This window comes from Gorilla gorilla, chromosome 19 (assembly GCF_029281585.2).
Source record: "Gorilla gorilla gorilla isolate KB3781 chromosome 19, NHGRI_mGorGor1-v2.1_pri, whole genome shotgun sequence".
NCBI classification, from domain to species: Eukaryota; Metazoa; Chordata; class Mammalia; order Primates; family Hominidae; genus Gorilla; species Gorilla gorilla.
The window spans coordinates 18,143,397-18,167,934 of record NC_073243.2 but is presented as its reverse complement, the minus strand read 5'-3'; the positions used below and the strand labels follow the sequence as shown (position 1 = coordinate 18,167,934).

At 51.8% G+C, this 24,538-nt stretch overlaps 1 protein-coding gene across 7 annotated transcripts in view; it reads right to left on the bottom strand.

The window, feature by feature from the left end:
- Positions 1–934: 934 nt before the first annotated feature.
- RAP1GAP2 (RAP1 GTPase activating protein 2) overlaps positions 935–24,538 on the bottom strand; it is a 289,357-nt gene continuing 265,753 nt past the window's right edge. For all 7 annotated transcript variants that reach the window (XM_031003384.3, XM_031003383.3, XM_063700512.1 and 4 more), the window contains 8 exons: positions 19,538–19,675; positions 17,147–17,265; positions 11,646–11,759; positions 11,288–11,402; positions 10,682–10,808; positions 6,784–6,860; positions 6,208–6,246; positions 935–5,265 (listed from right to left, as the gene is read on the bottom strand). In XM_031003384.3, coding sequence (XP_030859244.2) covers positions 6,238–6,246; positions 6,784–6,860; positions 10,682–10,808; positions 11,288–11,402; positions 11,646–11,759; positions 17,147–17,265; positions 19,538–19,675 — 699 coding nt within the window. In that variant the 3' untranslated portion in view covers positions 935–5,265; positions 6,208–6,237. The remainder of the gene's footprint in view (positions 5,266–6,207; positions 6,247–6,783; positions 6,861–10,681; positions 10,809–11,287; positions 11,403–11,645; positions 11,760–17,146; positions 17,266–19,537; positions 19,676–24,538) is intronic.

The following is a 24,538-nucleotide window of genomic DNA, read 5'->3' as shown; positions in this document are numbered from 1 at the left end:
TTGATCTCCTGACTTCGTGATCCGCCCGCCTCGGCCTCCCAAAGTGCTGGGATTACAGGCATGAGCCACCACACCCGGCCCTGATTTTTTAAAAGAAGCAGAATTTGGGATTTATGTAAAATTTCTTTTTTTTTTTTTTTTTTTTGAGGCAGAGTCTTGCTCTGTGTCGCCCTGGCTGGAGTGCAGTGGCGCAATCTTGGCTCACTGCAACCTCCTCCTCCCGAGTTCAAGAGATTCTCCTGCCTCCTGAGTAGCTGGGATTACAGGTGCCTGCCACCACACCTGGCTAAATTTTGTGTTTTTAGTAGAGACAGGGTTTCACTACGTTGGCCAGGCTGGTCTCGAAAGCCTGACCTGAAGTGATCCGCCCACCTCAGCCTCCCAAAGTGCTGGAATTACAGGTGTGAGCCACTGCGCAGGGCCTTTTTGTTGCTGCTGTTGTTTTGAAACACAGTATCACTGTCGCCCAGGCTGGTGTGCACCACTGCAATCACAGATCACTGCAGCCTTGACTTCCCAGGCTCAAGTGATCCTCCCGTCTCAGCTTCCTGAGTACCTGGGACCACAGGTATGTGCCACCTGCCCAGCTAATTTTTTAGGGTTTTTTTGGGGGGGTTTTGGGGTTTTTTTTTTTTTTTTTTTTTTGGTACACATCGGGCCTCACTATGTTGCCCAGTCTGGTCTCAAACCCTTAGGCTGAAGAGATCCTCCTGCCTCAGCCTCCCAAAATGTTAGGATTCTGGGTGGGAGCTACCACGCCCGGCCACTTTTCTAATTGTCGTCAGTTTTTTAAACATCAACAATTAATGTAAATGTTTAAAAATACGTCTCAGGCTAAAGTAACACATCTATTGGCCAGAGAATATGCAACTTCCAGTGAACTGAACAGTGACCCCCAGGCCCAGGGCCCCATGCAAAGAACTCTGAACACTGATGGACACAAAATATGTTATTTATTGTCAATTTCTGCAAAGACACATTTAAGCAACAAAATATACATTTGTCAACCTTTTAGAATTTGTTTTGTACATTAACAAATACAATGTGCTACCATAGCAATAAATTAAATGTACATTATTTACATTACATAGGCAGTTGGGATCTACGAATCACCTCCTCACTAAGAGGAAAGAAAGGAAAGTCGTCGTCACGTGGAGCATCACTTCCAAGCCACAGTTCTTAGGTTCGACCACACAGGGGAATCTGCACACTCACACGCCAGCAGTCCCCGAGCTGGAGTGTCCAGGGGTAACACCCAAGACAGGAGAGAGCCGCACGCATGCTAAGGAGCAGGAAGGGGGGGGGGAGTTCACACTTCCAAGCAGAAATGTCACAAAATCAAAGACGATGGCAATTAAATTCCACTCTTCCAGCCAAATGCCCCCCTCCCCAGGGCTGGTAAGGCACAGGACAGAGCCGCTGCCCCACAGCCTCTCACTCGGCAGGGCTCTGCTGCCCTTGGCCCTAGTGGGGCTTGTCTTCTTCCTCCCAAAGGGGCACACGGTCCAGCTGAAGGGAGGGAGACATGGGATTGGGGTGGACAAGGGGCTGGTGGTAAAACAGAGTTTGGTAAAAGAATACCCCAGCCAGCCCCACCAGGCTGCAGGATCAGCCTTGGCAAACTTTACTGGCCTCCCCTTGCCTCGATACAGGGTAGCTAAAGGCTGGGGGAGGAGCCGAGGGGTCCTGAGCATGGCTGACTGGCCTCCTGTACCCATGAGATCTACTCGAACCCCCGACTGCTTAAAACAGATCTGTCTCTACTGACTTAGAAACCAATGAGAAAGGTAGTGTTTGAGTTGGCACCTGGCAGGGTCAGGGAGGAAAGCCAAACAGGCTCTTGTCCTGCCTTGTCAGGGGAGCCTGAGTTTCTATTAACCACCTTCGTTTAAGAATCAGGGAGAAATGAAGAGTTTTTCTTTGACCACTTTTCCTCTTAATTTAGGAAAAGGGAAGCTGAGGGTGGGTGAACAGCATCTTTTTCCCTGGCCTCTGCCCCCATTACACAGCCCCCATCGGGAGCTGAAGAACCGATCCCACTGAGGAATAGTTCACCGAATCCCTTTCCCTCCTCGTTTTCTTGGTTCAAGCTGCATCCAAAGCCCAAGGGTCCTCACTGAAAAATCCTAGAGACTATCCCCCCGATGAAAAAGAGCAGAAACTGCGGCCTCACCAGCGTCCTTGACTGCTCACCTCCATGCCAGTGCCAAAGCAGCAGCTAACTGGCTTCCCCAAAACCCAGGGCCCCAGGAAACGCAGCCACTTATTCAACCAACCATGTAGGCGCTGCAGAGGAAGGGACCCTGGGTTGAGGGTTCTAAGCCCAGCTTTGCCACCAGCCAGCTGTGTGACCTCAAGCAAGTTATTCCCCTCACCTGGGCTAAGATTTCTCATCTGGACGATGACATGGTTGGATGAGATGCTAAAAAGAGCCAGCAGGCTTGTGTTGAGATGACGCTGACAAAGCTGAACCACTGAATCTTTTTCAAGAAACGTCATTTTACATCATTGGCATAGACAGACACTCTCGTTAAGACCTTCCATCGCGAGCTTTTCTGCACCTGTTTTTAAGCGTCAACTGAGCTGGAGGCATATGGGTGGCCCTACAGTGCCTGAAAAGTAGTTTCTTCAGTGAGACAGGCAGTTCCCAGAGCCAGAGATATGTCCCGGAAAACATCCCCTCGTGGAGATCACAGTGGAAATGCCTCAAACACCAGCATGAGCACCACCTAGATGAGCCTAGTCACAAGGGCCAATGAGGTTTGAGCAAATCTTTGAGCCCCAAGACTGGGCGCAGCATAAAAGGAAAGACATTTTAGATCAGAGCAGATGTAGGGAGAGCGTGGGGGAAACAGCCCCCCAGGAACCCGAGCTGCCTGCCCCGTGGTCTAGGGGAGGGAGGGGAGGCTGGGCCATCCTTGTTCTCCTCCTCCCTCTCAGCACTGCCCAGGTGGGCTGGAAGTGCACGCTCTGGAAGCCACAGGATGGAGCTTCTAGAGATAGTGAGGCATGACCAGAGGGAAGAGGCATTTGGGGTCCTGTTCAGATCATTCCAATAGCAAATCGGGCATGGAGACCTCATCTCAGGTCTGTGCTTCTCTGGGGGCCACCCAGCCATCCTGCCCACCAGCTCAGAGGCAGGGACAAAGCCCTCCCAAGAGGCAGCAGGCAGCAAGGGTCAGCCAGCGCAGTGAGGACAGGCAGGTATGGGATTCCCAAATGGGACAGCATGGTGACAACCTGGAAACCCCAGAGGACCCCAGATGGCAATGTGACACGGCCCATCCACCAAGCACCTGTAATGCCGGCTTCCCAGAGAGGCGAGCCAGACCCTGCAACTGTTCTTAAAGAAATGCAGTTTGACCTTGCCAGTGCCTCCAGAAGCCCAGCCAACAAAACGCGTCCAGAACGCAGGGGCCTCTTTCCAGCCGTGGGGGCTGCTACGGTGACTCTTCATAAAAGCTAAACAGATATTTTGTTGACCTTCTAACAAGAATAAATTTTACTAGACTAGTACTTTAGAGAAAGTACTAGCGAAGGGAGAGCTCCTCTCCAGCTTGCAAACAGGACTCAATCATTCCCACACACGTGGCGGGGAAGAAAGATCACAATGTTGCTTGAATGGCAAAAGCTATGGGGAGAATTTCACAATGTCAGTTAAAAAAAAAAAAAAAAAAAGTGTAGTATTTATATCTTGGGCATAGGTCCAGATCCCTACGGGAATAAAGCATTCAGCTGGAAATCCTTGTCATTGGTCGTGGGGCAGGTGCCCAGCCAGTGTCACTCTGCAGCCCCGTCTGCACTGAAAGGGGCTCTTCAGGCTCGTTGTACCTGGAGGATGCCCACCTTAACCCCAACCCGGGCCCATCGGCAGAGAAGCCCACGGCGCTGCAGACTCGGAAGGGGGAGAAGCCAGGAGGGGATGTCCTCGGAGGTGAGCTGGCTGTCCCAGCAAGGGGGCTCTGTGGAGGGTGGGGGTGGCATGTGGGTCACAGGGTCTGAACCACAGCCAGATGGGGTCCAGGTTGCAGAAACCCTTCAGATGTGACAGCTGCCTACAGACCCGCAGCTGGAGAGGGGAACAGGATTGGGGGGTTGAGCCCCAGACGCAGCTGCCCAAGGGCACAGTAGCTGGAAAAGGCCCCAGGGCCAGGCTGGGCCCCCCAAGACTCCAGGGGCGTAAGCTGCTGAGGGACACTGTGCCCCTTCCCCACCCAGGGGCCTGATCAGAACCCGCAAGTCATCCCCGCCTCACCTCTCTCCTCGAGCAAGTGGGGAGGGGAGATAACGACGTCTTCCTTGAACCCCCATTGTCAGCAGAGACCTGGGCTCCGGCCTGGCCCTCAGGCCCTGAGGTTTCCCTCAACCAACACAGCAGCATCTCAGCACTGGCTCCTTTGCTCTCCCTGAATTCCTTCTCACTCCTGGCTTCCCACCCCTTTGTGGGAAAATATCTTCTCAAAGGGAAGAGACTGCCTCAGGGCTGCCCCTCCCTCCCCTCACCCCACAGCAGCCATAATCAGGAGAAACCGGGTGGGACCCAAAGTCCCCACCTCAGTCCAGGAAGTGTGCAGCGCGGTCCCGGCCCGTCCAGCTCTGGCTCTGAGCTTGAACTGGCTGAAGCCCCGCTCACGGTACACTGGCAGCAGGGGCAGGGCAGCCCTGGGCCTACGTCAGCGGATGGGAAAGGCGTTCAGCACAGAAGCAGATAGACAGTTTAGAGCTCCAGAGCTACGGGGGCAATAGCGCCGAATTTTATCAGGATGGCCTCAAGGATGCTACGAATCTTGGCTCCTGGGAATATGAGGCCTCCACCACCGAGTGCGTTCCTGGTAGTAAAGCCTGCCACGTTCAGGAAGGCACTGCTCTGTGGCCAAGACCCTCACCGAGGCTCTGCTCCCACCCCCTACTCTGTCTCTGAGGCAGACCAGCTCCCCAGTCACTGCTGAGCTCCCCCCAGATCACCCTTTGCCCAACACTCTTCCTCTCCAGGATGAATAGGATGATAAAGGACCCGGACATCACACTGGGAGGTCAGGAGCAGGAGGAACCTGAGGAAGGAGGCCTCGTCCAGAGATGGGAGGGGCTGGGAGGGCATGTAGGTGAGGGCGGAGGCAGGGCTGTGGCCAGACTGAGACACCTGGACCAACAGCACATCTGTGGGCAGGTGGCCTTGGGGCGGCGGGGCTGGGACTGTCAGGGTCATGGACGGCACTCCCAAACTGCTGGTACAGGCGCCTTTTCCAGGACAGAAGAGGGGATTCCCTGAGGAGACAAGGAGGAGGCGGCGATGAGCGAACATTCCGTATAGGAAGGAGGGGACAACGCGGACGTCGGGAGCAAGGGGTGGGGAACGTGCCTGCCCACGGGTACAGCTCACTGGATACACTCAGGAGCAGGAGGGTGCCCGATGTAAGGGTGCCCCACCTTGCGTGGCCCGAGAAGCTGCGCATAGCCACGGCTTTGGTGGGCAGTGGCGTCCGGAGTGCATGATGGGAGCCGGGGGTGAAGGTCCACATGCCCATTTGTCTTCTGCTTTTTCATAAATCAGGTTGAACACAGAGTGGGTTTGGTTGTACCCATCCCCTTGGCTCCAGCTGTGACTCCGACCCCTGAAGCCCCATGTGGGGAGAGGGCTGGGAGCTCAGATGGGTCTCCGGTGACTTCCCCAGCAGAAATCCAGGCCTTGATGGGGGCGAGCTGGACCCACGGCCGCTCTGCTCAAACCACGTGCCCCCTCAAAGCAGGCAGGGGCAGAGGCCTCCTGGGGTGGTCCCTCACAGTGCTGACTCCCGGCAGGGAGGGAGAACACACCTCAGCCCAGGGCATCCGCCAAAGACACAAGGAGGGAACAGCTGCCTGAGGGCAGGGGAGCAAGGGAGCACTCAGGAACTCCTCCCTCCTGGGTCAGAAGCGGGCTTGGGCGACTCCCCTTCTGCCTGCAGGAACCAGACCCCATCGGTGGAAGGGAGGCCTATCTAGTACGTCTAGTCCAGTGTCACTGGGAACCCCCTTCCCATCCGCACACAGGCCATCTGCCCCTCCTTCCCCATTGCAGGTCTTCAGGGGCGAGGAGGAGACTCTTTGGACATCCCCAGCTGGCAGCATCTCTCCGGCCATTCTGAGGTTACAAGGCCGCTAGTTCCCTGATCTAAAAGAAACACATGTCCCCCCTCACGGCCACAGCAGGACATTCACTCAACCCACCTTGGACAGGCGAAGGACTCCGCTTTCACATTAGTGACCCTGTTTCAACAAAAATCCATATAGGAGTTTAAATAACCAGACAGCGCAGGTCTCTTCCACGGCAGCTCTGTGCACTCAGCTCTCAACAGTCTGGTGAGCTCAGGAAGGGATTCGGGACCCCAGGAACCAGCACTTCCCACCTCACATCTGGACCTGGAGCTCTCGACAGTCTGGTGAGCTCAGGAACGGATTCGGGACCCAGGAACCAGCCCTTCCCACCTCACAACTGGGCCTGGAGCTCTCGATAGTCTGGAGAGCTCAGAAAGGGACTGGGGGACCCAGGAACCAGCACCTCCCACCTCACATCTGGGCCTGGCCGTGTCCAGAGGTGTAGCTCCACCTTGGGAGTTGTGGCAAAGGTGGCTGGAACCCCAAGCCACGGCCTGCACCCGCTGCAGCCAGACCTCCCCAGAGCTTCCCCTGCCTCCTTCGGGGAGCCCCCTCTGGGATGTCTGAACCCTCTTCCTCTGGCCTCAGGAAGGAAGGCTGGGCCTCTGCAGGAAAGTGGAGTGTGGGGTGTGGGAGGCGCATCCTTACCGCACCAGAGCTGGCATGGCTGAGCTTGTCGAAGCGGAATTTCAGGTTCGATCTCGGGGAGTTTCTGCTTTTGGCATCTAAGAAAAAGAACGGCCATGAAAGGAGGGTGGAGCTGTGGAGGCCACTGGGGCTGTGTGTGGGGACTGGCTAGGGAGGCCAGGGAAAGGGGGCCTCCTGCCCTCCACCAGCACCAGGCACCCTAGCTGACCTGTGCCGACCCACGAGAGCCAACTCCTAGATTATAGAATTGTGGTGAGCTGGTTGTTCAACTCAGGCCATTTTTTAAAGTTGAATTATATATAACCTTACAGTTCAATAAATTATATTCAACAGAGGTAATAAATACTGGAAATTCGTCACTTCCTACCTATTTTTCTCTGTTTTACGATTATCTGTGCTCTTACGTCTATTGTATCCATGTGGTAAAACACCCTAAAGATGGTGGCTACAGTATATCTTCTTCCCAAGCCCACGTTCGAGGACGTCACGTCAGTAGCTTGAGATCAGCCACGACAAGTGTATTTACACCACAGAAACTGGTACATGCTACAAATCATGGCTTGATTGATTGTTTTGTTGCCTAGACTTAAGGAACTAATAGAAAAAAAGGAATTTACATGAAACTTCAAAACATGCTGTGTCTGCAGCGATTACATTGTGAATAGCACAAAAGAAAACTGAGGAAATATCCTTCCAGGGTTTGAAAACTTTTCTCGGATACAGCAAGGAAATGACTCATGTCACTGATGAATGAAGTTCTCTTAATACAAAATACTCATGGCCGGGCGCCATGAGAGTGAGTGTGTGTGTATAATATATATATTATACATATGTATATACATATAACATATATAATATATATGTATATAATATATACATATATGTATATTATGTGTATCTATAACATATGTATATGTATAATATATATGTATATACTATATATGTATATATAATATATACATATAAAATACTTATTAACAAACATGGTAATATCAGTCCACATTCATGTCAGAATTACACACATTCATCTCCTGCAGCCTTAAGTTGGCTACAGATAAAAAGGTGAAGCACACACCACTAAAAGCATTCTGTGAGAATCAGTTGGACATATGGGACTTATGGTAAAGAATATTATCTAGTATTTGTACACTGGGTTTGACGTCCGTCGTATAATAAAATTCCGTTAAGTGTGTGTGAGTGGTGGCAGAGCCCGGTGTCAACATTTCCCGCTGTGCCCCGCTGGCAGGAGGGCCACTTGACTTTCTGGCTGTCCTCTGGCCGAGGGTATCGAAAGCTTAGTGCAGCCTTCCTGGAAGCTGCTGGCTGGTTCGTGGTGCTTTGAATCGAGGAGCTCCACCCAGGGCTACAACACCTCTGTGTAACCTATCAGTCTCTTCTGTGCCCCAGGAAGCCCAGGTAGGAAATGACCATGATCAGATATCTGAGATTATGGAGACTGCACGTCAGGCTACCTCTCCCCACTCCGCCCTGCCTCTCCCCAGACTCAGCCCAACAGCATGAAACCGGTTCCCAGATCCCCCCAAGCCCACCCTGATCCAGTGGGTACCAAGCACATCTTTCGTGGGCTGGGGGTGAAAAGCAGCCCATCGGGGTTAAATACTGTCAGGAGAAAAGGTGTGTAAGAGGCAGCATCACCGTGTGGTGTGGGAAGCGCCGGCCATAAGTCACCAGACCCGCTCCAGCTCCCTTCTGCCCTCGGTGACCTTCAGCAACCTGCAGAGACTCTCTAATTCCTTTACTCAAATCCTTCCTTACCTTGATGTTTACTTAACACCAAGTGGGGGCCAGGCTTGCTTACAGACTCTTTCATTCATTCCTTCAATATTTAAGTCTTATTTAGAAAACAAAACAAAACAAAAGAAAAACACCAGGCCAGGCGCGGTGGGTGGCTCACGGCTGTAATCCCAGCACTTTGGGAGGCCGAGGTGGGCGGATCACGAGGTCAGGAGTTCGAGACCAGCCTGGCCAACATGGTGAAACCGTGTCTCTACTAAAAATAAAAAAAATTAGCCGGGCATGTGGCACATGCCTGTAATCCCAGCTACTTGGAAGGCTGAGGCAGGTGAATCACTTGAACCTGGGAGGCGGAGGCTGCAGTGAGCCGAGATTGCGCCATTGCACTCCAGCCTGGGTGGCAGAGTGAGACTCCATCTTGAAAAAAAATCAGGGAATTTGTATTTCCACCCCCTTTTACAGATGAGGAAACTGAGGCTCAGAGACATGGACCTGTCAATGCTACAACCAGGATTTGAACCCAGCTCCACAGCTGCCCAACCGCAGGGGGCTGAATGAGAGGAGGCACGTGAACTCTTCCACTCACTGAGAAACACGCATGCAAAGGGTCACTGGCTGTGGAATCACGATCTTCCCTTCATCTCTGACCCTGCAGGTTCCCTTTGCAACATCCCTTCACTGTGTGAACCCCAGGAACATTTTGGCTTCAGCCACCCTGAAGGCCTGTTGGCCCTTCCTGTGTTTCTACCATTGAGACTAGAGTTTTTCAACCGAATGTCATTTGGGGTCAGTGAATTCTTTGTCTGATGTGGCTAGGGGGCTGTCCTGTACATTGCTTATCAGCTTCCGTGACCTCTGCCCACTAGATGCCAGTAGCATCCCTCCAAAATTGTGAAAATCAAAAATGTCGCCAGACATTGCCAGACATCCGTGGGGTAGTGAGACTGCCCCCGGCTCAGAACCGCTGACTACACTATTGTCTCGTTCCCATTCTTTAACCAACACTGAGGTTAACAGTTCCAGGCCTCGTACAAGCATGAGCTCCTTTCATCTTCATACAACCAACCCTCTGAGGCAGACACGACTCTTCCCCTCCCTTCATTTTCTGCTTGGAGAAACTGAGGCACAGAAAGCCTTGGTGACTTGCCCAGTGACATGTCTAGTAAGCAGCAGACCCAGGATTTGGACCCAGGCTCAAAGTCCTGTGCTGCCCTCACGAGGGCAGAGACCCGGAGCACCCGCCCAGCAGTGCCCACCGCACAGATCCACCTGAACGGCCCTCAGGTGCTGGCCCCCCACCCTCTGCCCAGAGCTGGTTCCCCTATTCTGCCCAACTGCAGGGATCACAGAACCCCAAAACACCCAGACTCCTGCTCTCTCTGAACCCCTGCTACTGAGCCCGTACATTTTACCTCCTTGATCTCTCCTGAACCGAGGTGCCGCAGCTCCCCTCCCCTCCCCTCTGTTCCTGCTCCCTACTAATCCATTCTATGCTCAGCAGCTGCAGCAGCCAAAATGGACTTTCTCAACTCCAGATGGTGCTTCCCCACTTAAGAACCTTCAAACACTCCAACAGTGGCCGCTAGCAGAACAAAATCCTCACCCGGGGCCCGGGGCCCGGGGCTGACCCAGCCCGTCAACGCTCCGGCCTCTCTGACGCCTGGCTCTGTGAACCCAGCTGCCATGAACACGTGCAGTTCCGGAATACCCACTCTCTCCTCTCCTCTGGGCCTTTCCACATGCTGTTTCCTCCCCCTGCAGCCCTTCCCCCCTCTTGTATTATCAAGACCCCCGACATGACAGACGGGCCCTGGCAGCCCTGGAGCGCTGGCAGGTGGGGAGAAGGGCTAATGGAAAGTGCTCAGCTTTCCCACTGCCAATCCCGACTCCTCCACTGTGGGATCTCGCACAAGGCCTTCAATTCTCTGCCTCAGTTTCACAACTCTCAGTGTAAGAAGAGCTTAGGAACTTGGGCCTCTTAAGGCTGATGAACAGAAGAGGTGGGCGCACAGAGCGGAGGGCCTCATAGCTGGGAGGAGGGGTGAAAACTGGCCAGTTCAGCGTGGCTGGGGCCCTGCTAACAGTGGACAGGGCACAGCCTGCCCTTCTGGCGACATCACACACACCACCAGATGCCACTGACCTGTGGGACTCCGGCTCATGATGATCGGGGTGGCAGCTGCCCCCAGGCTGGGGCTCTCGCTGCTCGGGGACGGGCTGTAGACAAACACCTCCTGCTTGAAGGGTGAGGTCGTGGACGGCTGGCTGCCCTGAGGAGAGAGGCGGGGTGAGCGAGGCCAGCCCACCCTCGGCAGCTGCGCCCACACAGGCCTGAGGCAGCTCCCGCAAACCCAGGACAGCCGCTGCCTCCCACTCCCCACTTGGGCCTGCTCTTTCTTTCCTGCTGACTTCAACCCTGGTTCCAAGCTATCCTGCTCCAAGAAGGACCTTTGACACAGCCCCCTGGGGCACTGGCCACTCACCACTCCAGCCAGGAACCCCAAGGCAGGGCACCATCGGGTCTGGCCTCTGCCCTCTGCTGCTGCTATGTCACTCTGAGAGAGAGGTCCCCTCAGCCACTGCGCCCAGGGGGTGGTGATGGCCAACGAGCCCACCTCTCGTTTCCATTCTTCCCCTTTCCTCTGCAAAGACTGACATGGGCTTCGATCCACAGTGCCATTCTAACGCAAGGAGGGTGGCTGGCTGACGCCCCAGCGTGCCTGCCCAAGGGTGGACGGGGCACACCTACCCCACTGTCACCCTCCTCCATGGCCTCGCCCTCCCCTGCAGTGCTGCTGACGCTGCTGGTGCTGGAGGAGGAGCGGGAGATGGCGCGGCCGTTTTCCTTCAACTTCATGAAGGGCCTGCAGGGAATAGGAAGTGAGGCCAGCCCAGGTCACACACGAGAGCCCTCCACCCCCAGGGTCCTCCCCGGGACCGATCTGAGCCTGTCCTCTGGTGGCTCCCCACGCCCCCACCCGTCGGCCTTTGTGTTCTGGAGAGTTCCAGAGGCAGGAGATGGTCACTCTCAGCTGGCCAGGAGGCAGAGGGCGTGTTCCAGGGCTCCACGTGGCCGAAGCTGGCCTTTCCCACCCTCACTCTCTTACTTCTCCTTGTTGGGGCAGATTTCCGGAGAGCTGGGATTGGATGAGGTCTCAGATTTTATCTCCTGAGAGGAGTGTCCACCATCCGGGGTCTTGGGTGTGCTGGATGTGCTGTCACTGAGGGAATGGAAATGAGGAGTGAGGCCGCGGAGACAGCCCTCAACCCCCACCCCATCCACGGCCCCAAGCAGAGCCTCTCTCAGCACGGTGAGGGGCAGTGGGGTCAGAGCGCCCCCGCCTAGCATCACTGCCTGGATGTCCTTTCCCACCTGAGCCCCTCAGAGATGGCGGCATACTACAGGGTTTCCCGGTCCCTACAACAGGGACTATTCTAGGTTCATGGTGAAGTCCAGAGCTGCCAAGCAGGAGTCCTGGCTTGACGGCCTCTAGCCCAGATCTCTCTCACCCAAGCTGGCCATCACACCTGGCAGAGTTGTAGGTCAAGAGAGGGCCCCGTGGGGAATGGAGCAGGGAATATGGCGGAGTCTATGACATCCGCCCCTACCGCAGGAACCACCCAATACACATGGACTCCTGGGAAATCCCAGGGGGCCGTCCTTCATATAGACTAGAATACGAGCTCCTGGACCCACATGAGGAGGCTGTCCTGGGAGCTGGGAAGCCAACAATATCCTTCTCCTTTAGTGTAACAAAGACCGTGGACAGTGCCCACAGTGCTCCCTGTGCTGGCTGTTGGGGATGGGATGGCCGTGTCCTCAATGCACTTTTTTTGAGACTGAGTCTCGCTCTGTTGCCCAGGCTGGAGTATAGTGGTGCGATCTTGGATTGCTGCAACCTCCGCCTCCCAGGTTCAAGTGATTCTCCTGCCTCAGCCTCCCAAGCAGCTGGGATTACAGGCGCATACCACCATGGCCAGCTAATTTTTGTACTTTTAGTAGAGATGGGGTTTCATTGCATTGGCCAAGCTGGTCTCGAACTCCTGACCTCAAGTCATCTGCCCGTATTGGGCTCCCAGAGTGCTGCGATTACAGGCGTGAGCCACCGCACCTGGCCGTCAATGTACTTTTTAAATAATAGTGTTCTTGAGACAGAATCTACACACCACAGAACTCACCTATTTAAAGTATACAATGCAATGGCTTTTAGTTTATTCAGAGTTGTGCAACTATCACCACCATCTGATTTTAGAACACTTTTGGACCCCTAAAGGAAACACTGGACCCATTTGTAATCACTTCCTAGTCCTCTCCCCGTAACTCCCACCCAATCCCTAAGCCATCACTGTAGATTGTACTCTTCTGGACATTCATGTAAATAGAATCATATAATACGTTATGGTCTTTTTGTCTGGCTTCTTAACATAATGTTTTCAAGGTCTGTCTATGTTGTAGCTTGTATCAGGACTTTATTCCTTTTTACTGCAATAATATTCCATTTTATGGATAGATGGTGCTTTGTTTATCCATTCATCAGACAATGGACATTTGGACTGTTTCCGCTTTGGGCTACAATAAATAGTGCTGCCATGAGTATCTGTATACTAGTTGTACTAGTGGACTCATTTTTTTTCATGGCCCACTGTTCTCAACTCTCTTGGGTATACACCTAGGAGCGGAATTGCTTGGTCATATGGTAACTCTATGTTTAACCTTGTAAGGAACTGCCAGACTGTTTTCCAAAGTAGTTGCACTATTTTACATTCCCACCAGCAATGAACAAGGGTTTCCATTTCTCCATATCCTCTCTGACATCTGTTACTATTTGTCTTTTTGATTAAAGCCATCCTAGAGGTGTGAAGTGTCTCAATGCACATTTGATGAGGTTGCTAATAACCTCCTGTCAATCTGTCCAGGGCTTTGGCTCACCTTGCTGGACTTCTCTGTGTGTCTGACACAGATGTCCTCCCTTCCTGGAATTTCTCCTCCTCTGACTTCAGAGACTCCATCCCCTCCTCCTCTTCTCTCATCTTTCCTTCCCAGTCAGCTTCACCACCTTCCCTTCTCCACCTGCCCTTAAATGTGGTACTCTACTAAGCCTCTCCAGTGGTCATATTAATTAAGCCATCGTTAATCAGTACCTCTACCCTATTGGTTCCCAACTCTCCTTCTCTACTCAAGGCCTCTCATATACCATGGAATACTATGCAGCCATAAAAAAGAATGAGTTCATGTCCTTTGCAGGGACATGGATGAAGCTGAAAACCATCATCCTCAGCAAACTAACACAGGAACAGAAAACCAAACACCACATGTTCTCGCTCATAAGTGGGAGGTGAACAATGAGAACATGTGGACACAGGGAGGGGAACATCACACACCAGGGCCTGTCGGGGGGTTGGGGGTAAGGGGAGGGAAAGCATTAGGACACATACCTAATGCATGCAGGGCTTAAAACCTAGATGATGGGTTGATGGGTGCAGCAAACCACCATGGCACATGTATACCTATGTAACAAACCTGCACATTCTGCACTTGTATTCCAGAACTTAAAGTATAATAATAAAAGAAAAAAGTAAAATAAAAATTTTTAAAAACCTATAACTCTGACCACTCCCTGGACATCTCTACTGTTGGTTCACAAAAACTCCCATGCACAGGTTCCAAACAGAGCTTTTCATCCTTCTCCATAACCCTGCCTCTTGTCCTGCAAGCACTACTTCAGAACATGGTGCCACCACCCAGGGCTATAGGCAGACAACCTGGGAATTTGGAAGTCAACCAAATGCCACCCTTTCCCTTACAAGACTGTGAACTTCTGGAGGACAGGCTTATATGTTTTGTAGCACTTGTCTGAGCATTCAGCACTGTGCCCAGCACATGGCAGCCACTCAAGAAATGCTGGCTGCTGAAATAAAGAACAAATGGGCTCATCAATTAAAGAATCAGAAAGACATCAAAACCATACAAGGATACAACAAAAAGAGAGGTACAGGCCAGTACTCCTGATAAACACAGATGCAAAAATCCTCAACAAAATATTATCAAACAGAATTCAACAATGCATCAAAAAGATCATTCACCATGATCAATTCACCATGGGATTTGTTCCAGGGATGCAAGGATGGTTCAAGATCCACAAATCAACAAATGTGATACATCACATTAACCATACAGAACAAAAACCACATGATCATTTCATTTTCAACAAAGGTGCCAAGAATATACATTCTTCAGTAAGTGGTGCTGGTAAAACTGGATAACCATATGCGGAACAATAAAACCAGACCCTTCTCTCTCACCATACATAAAAATCAAATCAAAATGGATTAAATCTAAGGCATGAAACAAAGAAACTCCTAAAAGAAAACGTTGGGGAAATGCTTTAGGACGTTGGTCTGTCTGGGCAAAAACTTTTTACATGAGGCCTCAAAAGCACAGACAACAAAAGCAAAAATAGACAAATGGGATTACATCGAGTTAAAAAGCTTCTGCACAGCAAAGGAAACAATCAACCAAGTAAAGAGCCAATCTGCAGAATGGGAGGAAATATTTGCAAACTATCCATCCAACAAGGATTAATAACCTGAATATATGAGGAACTCAAAAAAATCAATAGCAAAAACACAAATAATGTGATTTTTTTAAGGGCAAGAAACATGAATAGAAATTTCTCAAAAGAAGACATACAAATAGCAAACAAGTATATCAAAAAACATTCAACATCATTAATTATCAAGGAAATGTAAATGTAAACTTTTTTTCACAGACAACCATTCTCAACTCTCTTGGGTATATACGGAGGAGCGGAATTGCTTGGTAATATGGTAACTCTATGTTTAACCTTCTAAGGAACTGCCAGACTGTTTTCCAAAGTAGTTGCACTATTTTACATTCCCACCAGCAATGAACAAGGGTTCCCATTTCTCCATATCCTGACATCTGTTATTATTATTTGTCTTTAATAATTTGGAGTCTGTGACATCTGCCCCCACCACGGGAACCACAATAAGCTATCATCTCACCCCAGTTAAAATGGCTTTTATCAAAAAGACAGGCAATCGAGAATGCTGGTGAGGATGCAGAGAAAGGGAAATGCTCACAGTGTTGGTGGGAATGTAAATTAGCATAGCCACTACAGACAACAGTATGGAGGTTCCTCAAAACACTAAAACTAGAGCTACCATATGATCTAGCAATCCCCCTGCAGGGTAAATATATCCAAAAGAAAGGAAATCAGTATATGGAAGAGGTCTCCACTCCCATGTTTATTGCAGCACTACTCACAATAGCCATGGTACAGAACCCACCTGAGTGTCCATCAACAGATAAGCGGATAAGGAAAATGTTTTTTATATACACAATGGATATTATTCACCCATGGAAAAGAATGTAATCCTGTCATTTGCAGCAACATGGGTGGAGTTGGAGGTCATTATGTTAAGTGAAAGCCAGACATGAAAAGACAAATACTGTGGCCGGGTGCAGTGGCTCACGCCTGTAATCCCAACACTTTGGGAGGCCAAGGCGGGCGGATCACTTGAGGTCAGGAGTTCGAGACTAGCCTGGCCAACATGGCAAAACCCCGTCTCTACCAAAATTACAAAAATTAGCCGGTGTGGTGGCATGCACCTGTAGTCCCAGCTACTCAGGGAGGCTGAGACAGGAGAACTGCTTGAACCCAGGAGGCAGAGGTTGCAGTGAGCCGAGATGGCGCCACTGCATTCCAGCCTGGGCAACAGAGACTCTGTCTCAAAAAAAAAAAAAAAAAAGACAAATATCGCATGTTCTCATTCATATGTGGGAGCTAAAAAAGTGAATCTCGTGGAGATAGAAAGTTGACTGGTGTCACCAGAGGCTGGGAAGGGGCGGGGGAGGGCAGGATGAAGGGAGGTTGGTTAATGGGTACAAAAATACAGTTAGATAGAAGAAATAAGATCTAGTGTGCAATAGTACAATACAGTGACTATAGTTGATAATAATGTATTACATAGTTCAAAATAGCTAGAAAAGAATTTGAATGTTCCTAACTCAAAAGATCAATGTTTGAGGTGATGGATATTTCTCTTACCTTGATTTGATCATTATGCATTTTATCAAAATATCACATGTACCCCAAAAATATGTACAAGTACTGTGTGTTCATTTTTTTAAAAGAATCAGAAAGACAATTACCAAGAACAGGTTCGATGTAATGTAATATATGAGTTGCTTAAAAAGAAAAAAGCATAGAACCTTTTAGAAGCCCAGAGGAAGGTGCAACTAACTCTGCCTGGCAGAATCAGGGAAGGCTCCCATAAGACAGGCCATTTAAGTGAGCGTTGAAAAAGGAGGCAAAGAAACAAGAATCCAAGCAATGTTTCTAGCCTGGGTCAAAATGCGGCAAGAGTAACTCTGGAAGGTCCCAGGCAGAGACTGGCCAAGTCCGCCTCTTTGGATAAAGAGCTGAGTGAGTGACAGGGGACACACAGGTGCCTGAAGACAGGGCCATCTCCTAAAGCTGAGCAAAGCTCCTCCCTGCAAGGTAGGGCACTGAACAGCTGTAGCGGTGGAGGGGGTTGACAGACCCCGCAAGTCAGGCTGGGGTAGGGGTTTCCCAACAGTTACCATCGTGCCCGGCTGTCGCCCTGGCCTTCTGAGCCCGTGTGCAGGCGGGGGAAGAGCCCCGAGCGTCGCTTGATGGGACTCCGTGACTGGTTCTTCACCGTTGCCGCCACCACTGGAGGCTGCCGATGAAATCGCCAAAATGAGTGCTCCCGGCCCAAACACCGATCTCCTATCCCCTCATCCTCCTCCCTGGTCTACAAATGGCTCCTGGTCTGGAAGAGACCCCAGAAAATAGCAAGACAGCTAGGAAGGTTGAGATCTATGTAACTGAAGCTGAGACCTGGAGACTCAGGCCAGTCACAGCCTCCTTCCCTGTGTTAAGCCAAACCTTGTGGTCCCAGGTCATGATCCACCAAAGACCACAACTGTTGGAGGAACACAGGGCCAGGCCCACCATATTGAGAAGGTCAGAACAATTCCGGGGGACACAGGCTGAGAGGCACAGAGCCAGGGAGGCCCTGGAGGGACCCGGTTCAACCTCTCACTTTACCGGCAAGGAAGCTGAAGACCAAAGGTCTTCCAGCAAATCACTGGCAGGGTGAGGACTCCTGACCCTCCTTCATTCCTCGCAAACAAACGGAGCCGCGCAGGTGTTCCAATAACAAGACGGGCTGAGAGCCGCAGAGCCAGGGCCACAGGCACCAACGGGCGGTTGGGGGCAGCCAAGACGCCTTCTGCTTTGGAAAGCTGCCTGGCCTCACAGTGGACAATGAGTGGTGGGGGTTTGAGGAGGGCAGATGGGAGCCTGGAACCAACCTCTAGAGGCCACCAAGCCTCCAACTCAGGCCCCAGCTCCTGCCATGCACATGTTATGGAACCTCAGGAGAGCAATGAGACCCGACCTGAGTCTCCTCATCCACAGGATGGAGATGAGGCCCTGCTCTGCTCACGCCATGCACCTTCAGGGGGGAGCAAGATAATAGCTAGGAAAATATTTAGTCAATTAAATTAATTATGCGAGGCCATTTATAATACTCATAATTAGTTCCATGGTGAGTATGTTCTGCTATTTTGAAGGAAAAGAAAGGAAAATCCTAGTCTACACCAATCCAAAGCCACTTTGCTTTAGTTACTTAGATTTTGAGACAGGGTCTCACTCTGACATCCAGGCTGGAGTGCAGTGGCCCAATTACAGCTCGCTAGAGCCTCAACCTCCCCAGGCACAGGTGATCCTCCCACCTCAGCCTCCCAAGTAGCTAAGACTACTGGTGTGTGCCACCATGCTCAGCTAATTTTTGCATTTTTTTGTAGAGATGGGGTCTCACTTTGTTCCCCAAGCTGGTCTCGAATTCCTGGACTCAAGGGATCCGCCCTCCTCAGCCACCATGCCCGGCCCACTTTGCTTTATGAAAGGCCCAACTACATGATTCCTTCCCCTTCCCAGCCCCTGGTACGAGTCAATCAGGCCCAAACTCACAGGCCTGCAGGACCCTTCCCTTGGGAACTGTACACACGGTGATGAACAGCAGAGACTTTGGATCCAGCAGAATCGCATTCAAATTCAGTTGATTTTGTGTTTTGTTTTGTTTTTTTGAGACAGTCTCGCTGTCACCCAGGCTGGAGTGCAGTGGCGTGATCTCGGCTCACTGCAAGTTCCACTTCCCAGGTTCAAGCAATTCTCTGCCTCAGCCTCCCGAGTAGCTGGGATTACAGGCACCCGCCACCAAGCCCAGCTAATTTTTGTATTTTTAGTAGAGACGGGGTTTCACCAAGTTGGCCAGGCTGGTCTTGAACTCCTGACCTTGTGATCCACCTGCCTCAGCCTCCCAAAGTGCTGGGATTACAGGCGTGAGCCACCACGCCCGGCCTCAAATCCCAGCTCTTAAGCTTAGCTGAGTGGCCTCTAGCAAGTTACTCAACCCCAGCGGGCCTCCTTTTCCTCAAATGGGAACAGGAGAACACATCAGCACCCACCTCGGGCAGCTGCTATGGGAAGCAGGTGAGATTGTGTCTACAGGTTACTCAGCTCAGTGCCTGGTACACAGTAGGCTGGGGTGGCTACTGCTGCCATTAATAATAACAAAGCAAGGACACCCCTCTCACAGTCATGGGTCCCGAGCCCCTGAGCAGCAAAACACACCCCAGAACCATACTGCAGGGCTGGCCCCGAGGAGGAGGTCCAGCTGTCAAGGAAACTCAAGAGAATAGGACAGGAGGGCTTCTAGCACCATCTGGGTCACCCCCGGGTGCTGTCTAGGATGGAGGCTCCAAAGGACCGTTTTCAGAGGTCAGGGGTCAGGGTCACCCCCAAGCAGCCTCAGTTTCCCACCATCATCCAGCTTGCCCTGATCAAGTCGCCTGCCCAAGCCTGGGTGGGGGCACTCTTCCTCCATAGGTCTGGGGGGGCCTCCCTGGGACCCACTTGCCGCCCCGGGGCCTGCCAGCACTCACCGAGAAGGTGGTCTTGGTGACCTCCATGCTGTTGTGGGAGATGCCCCCGCTGAGGCTGCCAGGGATGCCCCCACTGTGCGACTTCTTCTGGCCGCCCACCATGGTCTCCATGGAGTGGCTGCGTACGCGGATGGCCCTCTACGGGGAGAGAACAAGGGCCTGAGAATCAGCACCCGGGCTCTCCGGATGACTCTGCCCTCCTCGTGGGGTCTGTAGACACAGCCCTCAGCACACGTATGCACACACACATACACACACACACACACACACACGGTCACAGAGGCCCATACTAGTTACTCCAGTTTACAGAGGATGTTTCCATATTCTGCCCCACACTCTGGGCATGGGTGGAGGCAAGGCACAGCCCTGGCTGGAGGGAATCTGAGGGGTCAGTGCCCCAGCTCCCCTGCACGGTGGACAAAGGTTATTATCTTCATCTTACAGGTAAGGAAAATGAGGCTTGGAGCTCGCCAAACCTGTACGACACTGACCTAGTTACTAACCTCTCTAAGCTACAGCTTCCTCATCTGTAAAATGGGAATTCTATGTTTCACACCCAGCATCGTGGTGGGGATTCAACACACTCAGGTGTCTGACCACAAGTTGACTCTTTTCCAGAAAACTGAGCCTCCATCTGTAATAAACACTGGATTGTATCCCAAAGTGTGCTCTGTGCAACTTGGAATATGCTGGCCATGGGTGAAAGCGTGTGAGGGTCTCTTACTCATCTGTGCATCAAGCCATGCACTGAGCCACCCCTCCCACTTGCAGGGGCTTCAGATCCACCTTTGTTACGGCCCCTGGTCTGATGGAGGCGCTGAAAGAGATGCACCCTCAGCCTGGCAGAAGTGCAGGGTCTCGGGGGGCACGGAGCTGCTCAGGCCACCCAGGAGCAAGGGGCACACTGGCAAATGGTGAAGTACCCAGGAGAGGACCACCAGGGAGGTCAAGGCTTTGTCAAAGTACATGTGAGAGTGAGAACAGCTAAAAACCAAGATTACTGAGCCACGGGAGGGATGGACCCGGGAAGGCACAACCACCCTCAGAGTGCTGTGTTGAAGCAGAGCTCGGCTCCACCTCAGGGGGGATTTCCTGACAAAAGAAGTCCCAGGGGACTCTGGCTGCCCCCTGGACGATGCTCTCTCTGGCTCCAAAGGCCTTCAAAGATGGTGTGAGAATTCTAGGAAGAGAAGGTTCTCTCCAGTAACCCTTTGATCACTCAATCAGTCACTGGATCTGGCCGGGCAGGAATGCAACTCAGCAGTCAAAAGCACGGAGGCTTTAGAGTTTCACTGCCAGGATTTGTATCTGGGCTTCTGGGCCCTCTACTCCAGCACGCATTAGCTGAGTAACCCCGGGCAGGTGACCCAGCTTCTCTGAGACTTAGAGTGAAAGAGATGTTGGTGTCTACACCACAGAGTAGTTGTGAGAATACACACAGGGCTCTGAGGAGAGAGCCCAGCACATCGTAATGATCCAATAAGTGTGGCTACTCTTACGGTTAATAACAAGCACCTGTTGCAGGCTTCTCACGTGCCTAGCACTGTGCCAGGAACTGGGAGACCCGCAGCAGGAAAGTCGAGACGTGTAGGACATGGCCTCTGCCTCCGAGGAATGCCCAAGACATATTCCTCACATTGGGCAATGCTGAAAGACCCAGAGCCTGTGGGGTGCTCCCTCTGGATTAATCAGTTGTCCAGGCTTCTGCAAGGGCAAAGACTCCTGGACACGAATATTATCTGTTGTTCACATAAAAGTATCAACACCTCTGCTCCCTGAGCTCCCCACTGGCAGAGCCAGGTTCTAGCCAAACGTGTCCTCCTCCTCCATGGGACACAGGATTAAGTCATGATCTGCCTAAGGCAGTGGGTTAGCCTATCCTCTTGCCAGTGGCAGAGGAGGGAATATCCACTGGGTGCGTTGGGGAAAGGTTTTCTCAATGATTCCCAAAAAAGATTTAACATGTCAGCAGTGTTTTGTCAGCAGACAAAACCATGACAATGATCTTAGGGCCACGAGGGGCCAAGCCTGAGGGACAAAGCTGACAAGCTAGGGAGGGCAGAGGGGAAAGACGAAAGGAATCTTGACGCCGACTGAGCCACGAGTCACCCAGGCCTCCTTGGACACCAGCTCATGAATTTTCCTTATTGTAGTGTGAGCTAGTCGAGGGAGGCTGCTCTCAGAATTCCAGCTTCAGAAAGCTGATGCGGAAGGACTAAGGTGTGGGCCCCGCTCCCCTTCCCCTCTGGATTCACACCTGTGCACACCTGTACAACTGTGTTGGCTCACACACCCCATGTGTAACCTACAGATGGTCTCATGTGGACAACCTCCCTTCCCCTTTTGAGCCATCTTTTTTTTTTTCTGAGACAGATCTAGCTCTGTCACCCAGGCTGGAGTACAGCGTGTGGCACGATCTCAGCTCACTGCATCCTCCGCTTCCCAGGTTCAAGCGATTCTCCTGCCTCAGCCTCCCGAGTAGCTGGGACTACAGGTGCCCGCAACCATGCCTGGCTAATTTTTGTATTTTTAGTAGAGATGGCGCTTCACTGTGTTGGCCAGGCTGGTCTTGAACTCCTGACCTCGTGATCCACCTGCCTCAGCCTCCCAAAGTGCTGGGATTACAAGCGTGAGCCACCACGCCCAGCCTGGAGTCATCTTAGGAAAAGCTGGTTCTACAGCAAAGTGGTCCCAAGAAAACGGCAGGGCTGCTGCTCCTGACCCAAACAACAGGTCTCCCTGGGCTCTCTGGACGTCAGGATTTCTCCAAGCTTGGGAAGGGCAAAGAACCCCATCCTGCCTGCTTTTCTATCCTGACAAGGGATGCAGACTCAGGAGGGCCATTTGTAAACCGGACAGCCCCCTAGATGAGCTACTGACAGTGAGGTGTGTAGCCCACCAGCTTCATACCCCTGATTTGATCGGGCGTCTCTTATCTGAGTCAAAGATGCCCCTGGAGGGACATCTTCTCTCACTCCCTCTCTAGACCACAGAACAGGGTCACCTAGCAACAGTTTTCCTACCGCATGGTTAAAACAGTCAGCGCGTTCTATTTACCCCGTCACGCAAGCATCATAAAGCCATGTACCCTTTGAACAACTGAGGGCAGGACAGGGGTGGTGGCACACTGAGGTGTCCCAGGAGGAGCGGCGAGCTTCCTTTTTTAAAATAAATAAATAAATAGAGACAGGTTCTTCCTGTGTTGCCCAGGCTGGTCTCAAACTCCTGGGCTCCAGTAAGCCTCCTGCTTTGGCCTCCCAAAGTGAGCCACCAAGCCTGGCCGCAGCCAGGTTCTGTGAATGAGTTAAGTGCTCCATAAATCTCAGCATCTCGGCCAGGGGCGATGGCTCACGCCTGTAATCCCAGCACTTTGGGAAATGGAGGCACGTGGATCACCTGAGGTCAGGAGTTCGAGACCAACCTGGCCAACATGGTGAAACCCCATCTCTAATTTTTGTAAAAAATACAAAAATTAGCCAGGCATGGTGGTGTATGCCTATAATCCCAGCTACTCGGCAGGCTGAGGCAGAAGAATTGCTTGATCCCAGGAGGCTGGGGTTGCAGTGAGCCGAGATCGCACCACTGAACTCCAGCCTGGGTGACAGAACGAGACTGTCTCAAAAAAAAAAAAAAAAAAATCAGCATCTTTACATTCTCTTGGTGCCCTTGTGCGTTGACAACACCATCATCAATCATGACATTCCAAACTAATCATTTATATTCTGCAATCCAGTCAAGCACCACACAATGACACTGCAGTCAACAGACTGCACAGATGACACTGGTCCTATTAAGATTCTAATACTATATTTTTACTGTACCTTTTCCATATTTAGATGTTTAGATACACAAATGCCTGTCTTTGTGTTACAATTACCTACAATATTCAGTAAAGTAACCTGCTGCACAGCTTTGTAGCCTGGCAGCCACGGGCTCTATAGCCGACGTGTGTCCTAGGCCCGACCATCCGGGTCTGTGCTGGCAGCCACGGGCTCTATAGCCGACGTGTGTCCTAGGCTCGACCATCCGGGTCTGTGCTGGCAGCCACGGGCTCTATAGCCGACGTGTGTCCTAGGCTCGACCATCCGGGTCTATGCTGGCAGCCACGTGCTCTATAGCCGACGTGTGTCCTAGGCTAGACCATCCGGGTCTGTGCTGGCAGCCACGGGCTCTATAGCCGACGTGTGTCCTAGGCTCGACCATCCGGGTCTATGCTGGCAGCCACGCGCTCTATAGCCGACGTGTGTCCTAGGCTAGACCATCCAGGTCTGTGCTGGCAGCCACGGGCTCTATAGCTGACGTGTGTCGTAGGACATATTCCCGTCATTTCTCAGGACGTATTTCCCGTCGTTGAGTGACACGTGATTGTATTCCTCCCTGTCTCTTTCCCAGAAAGGATTCCATGTGGGAAATAGTAACTCCTGTGTAACAGTATCTGGTCTCATGAGCTTCACATACAAGATCTATTGAATTTCTACAATTCTGAGATGCAGAGAGAACAGGCATTGGACAGAAAAAGTTCTGAAGGGTAAATTATTGCCCAAGCCCACATAGCAGGTAAGAAGAGATAGAGCCAGGATCCAAACCCAGGACCCTGGGCTCCAGATAAGGTCCCTGTATATTAAAAACTGGTCCAGGTTGAAAATACAATTCAACTGGTGGATGACTGAAGGATGATTAGAAACCACGAATTTTCAAGGCTCCCACCAAAAAAGAAAAGAAAAGAAAAGAAAAACTCAGAGGCTGGTGTCAGGGAGGACACTGGCTCCTCAATTAGTCCTGGTGCAGCCGCCGGAGTCAGCGAGGTAAGTGTGAGGAGACGGCAGGCTGGGTAAGTGTGAGGAGTCAGCACCGGGTCTTCTGTCCCTCTAGCGGGGCAAATGCAAGACAGATGCCAACTCTGCTCCAAGAGACCGTGACTCCGACCCAGGAGTGGAGCAGGGCCAAGCACAAGGCCTGAGCTCTCTCGTGGACCCCCAAAACAGTGGGGCCATCCTGACA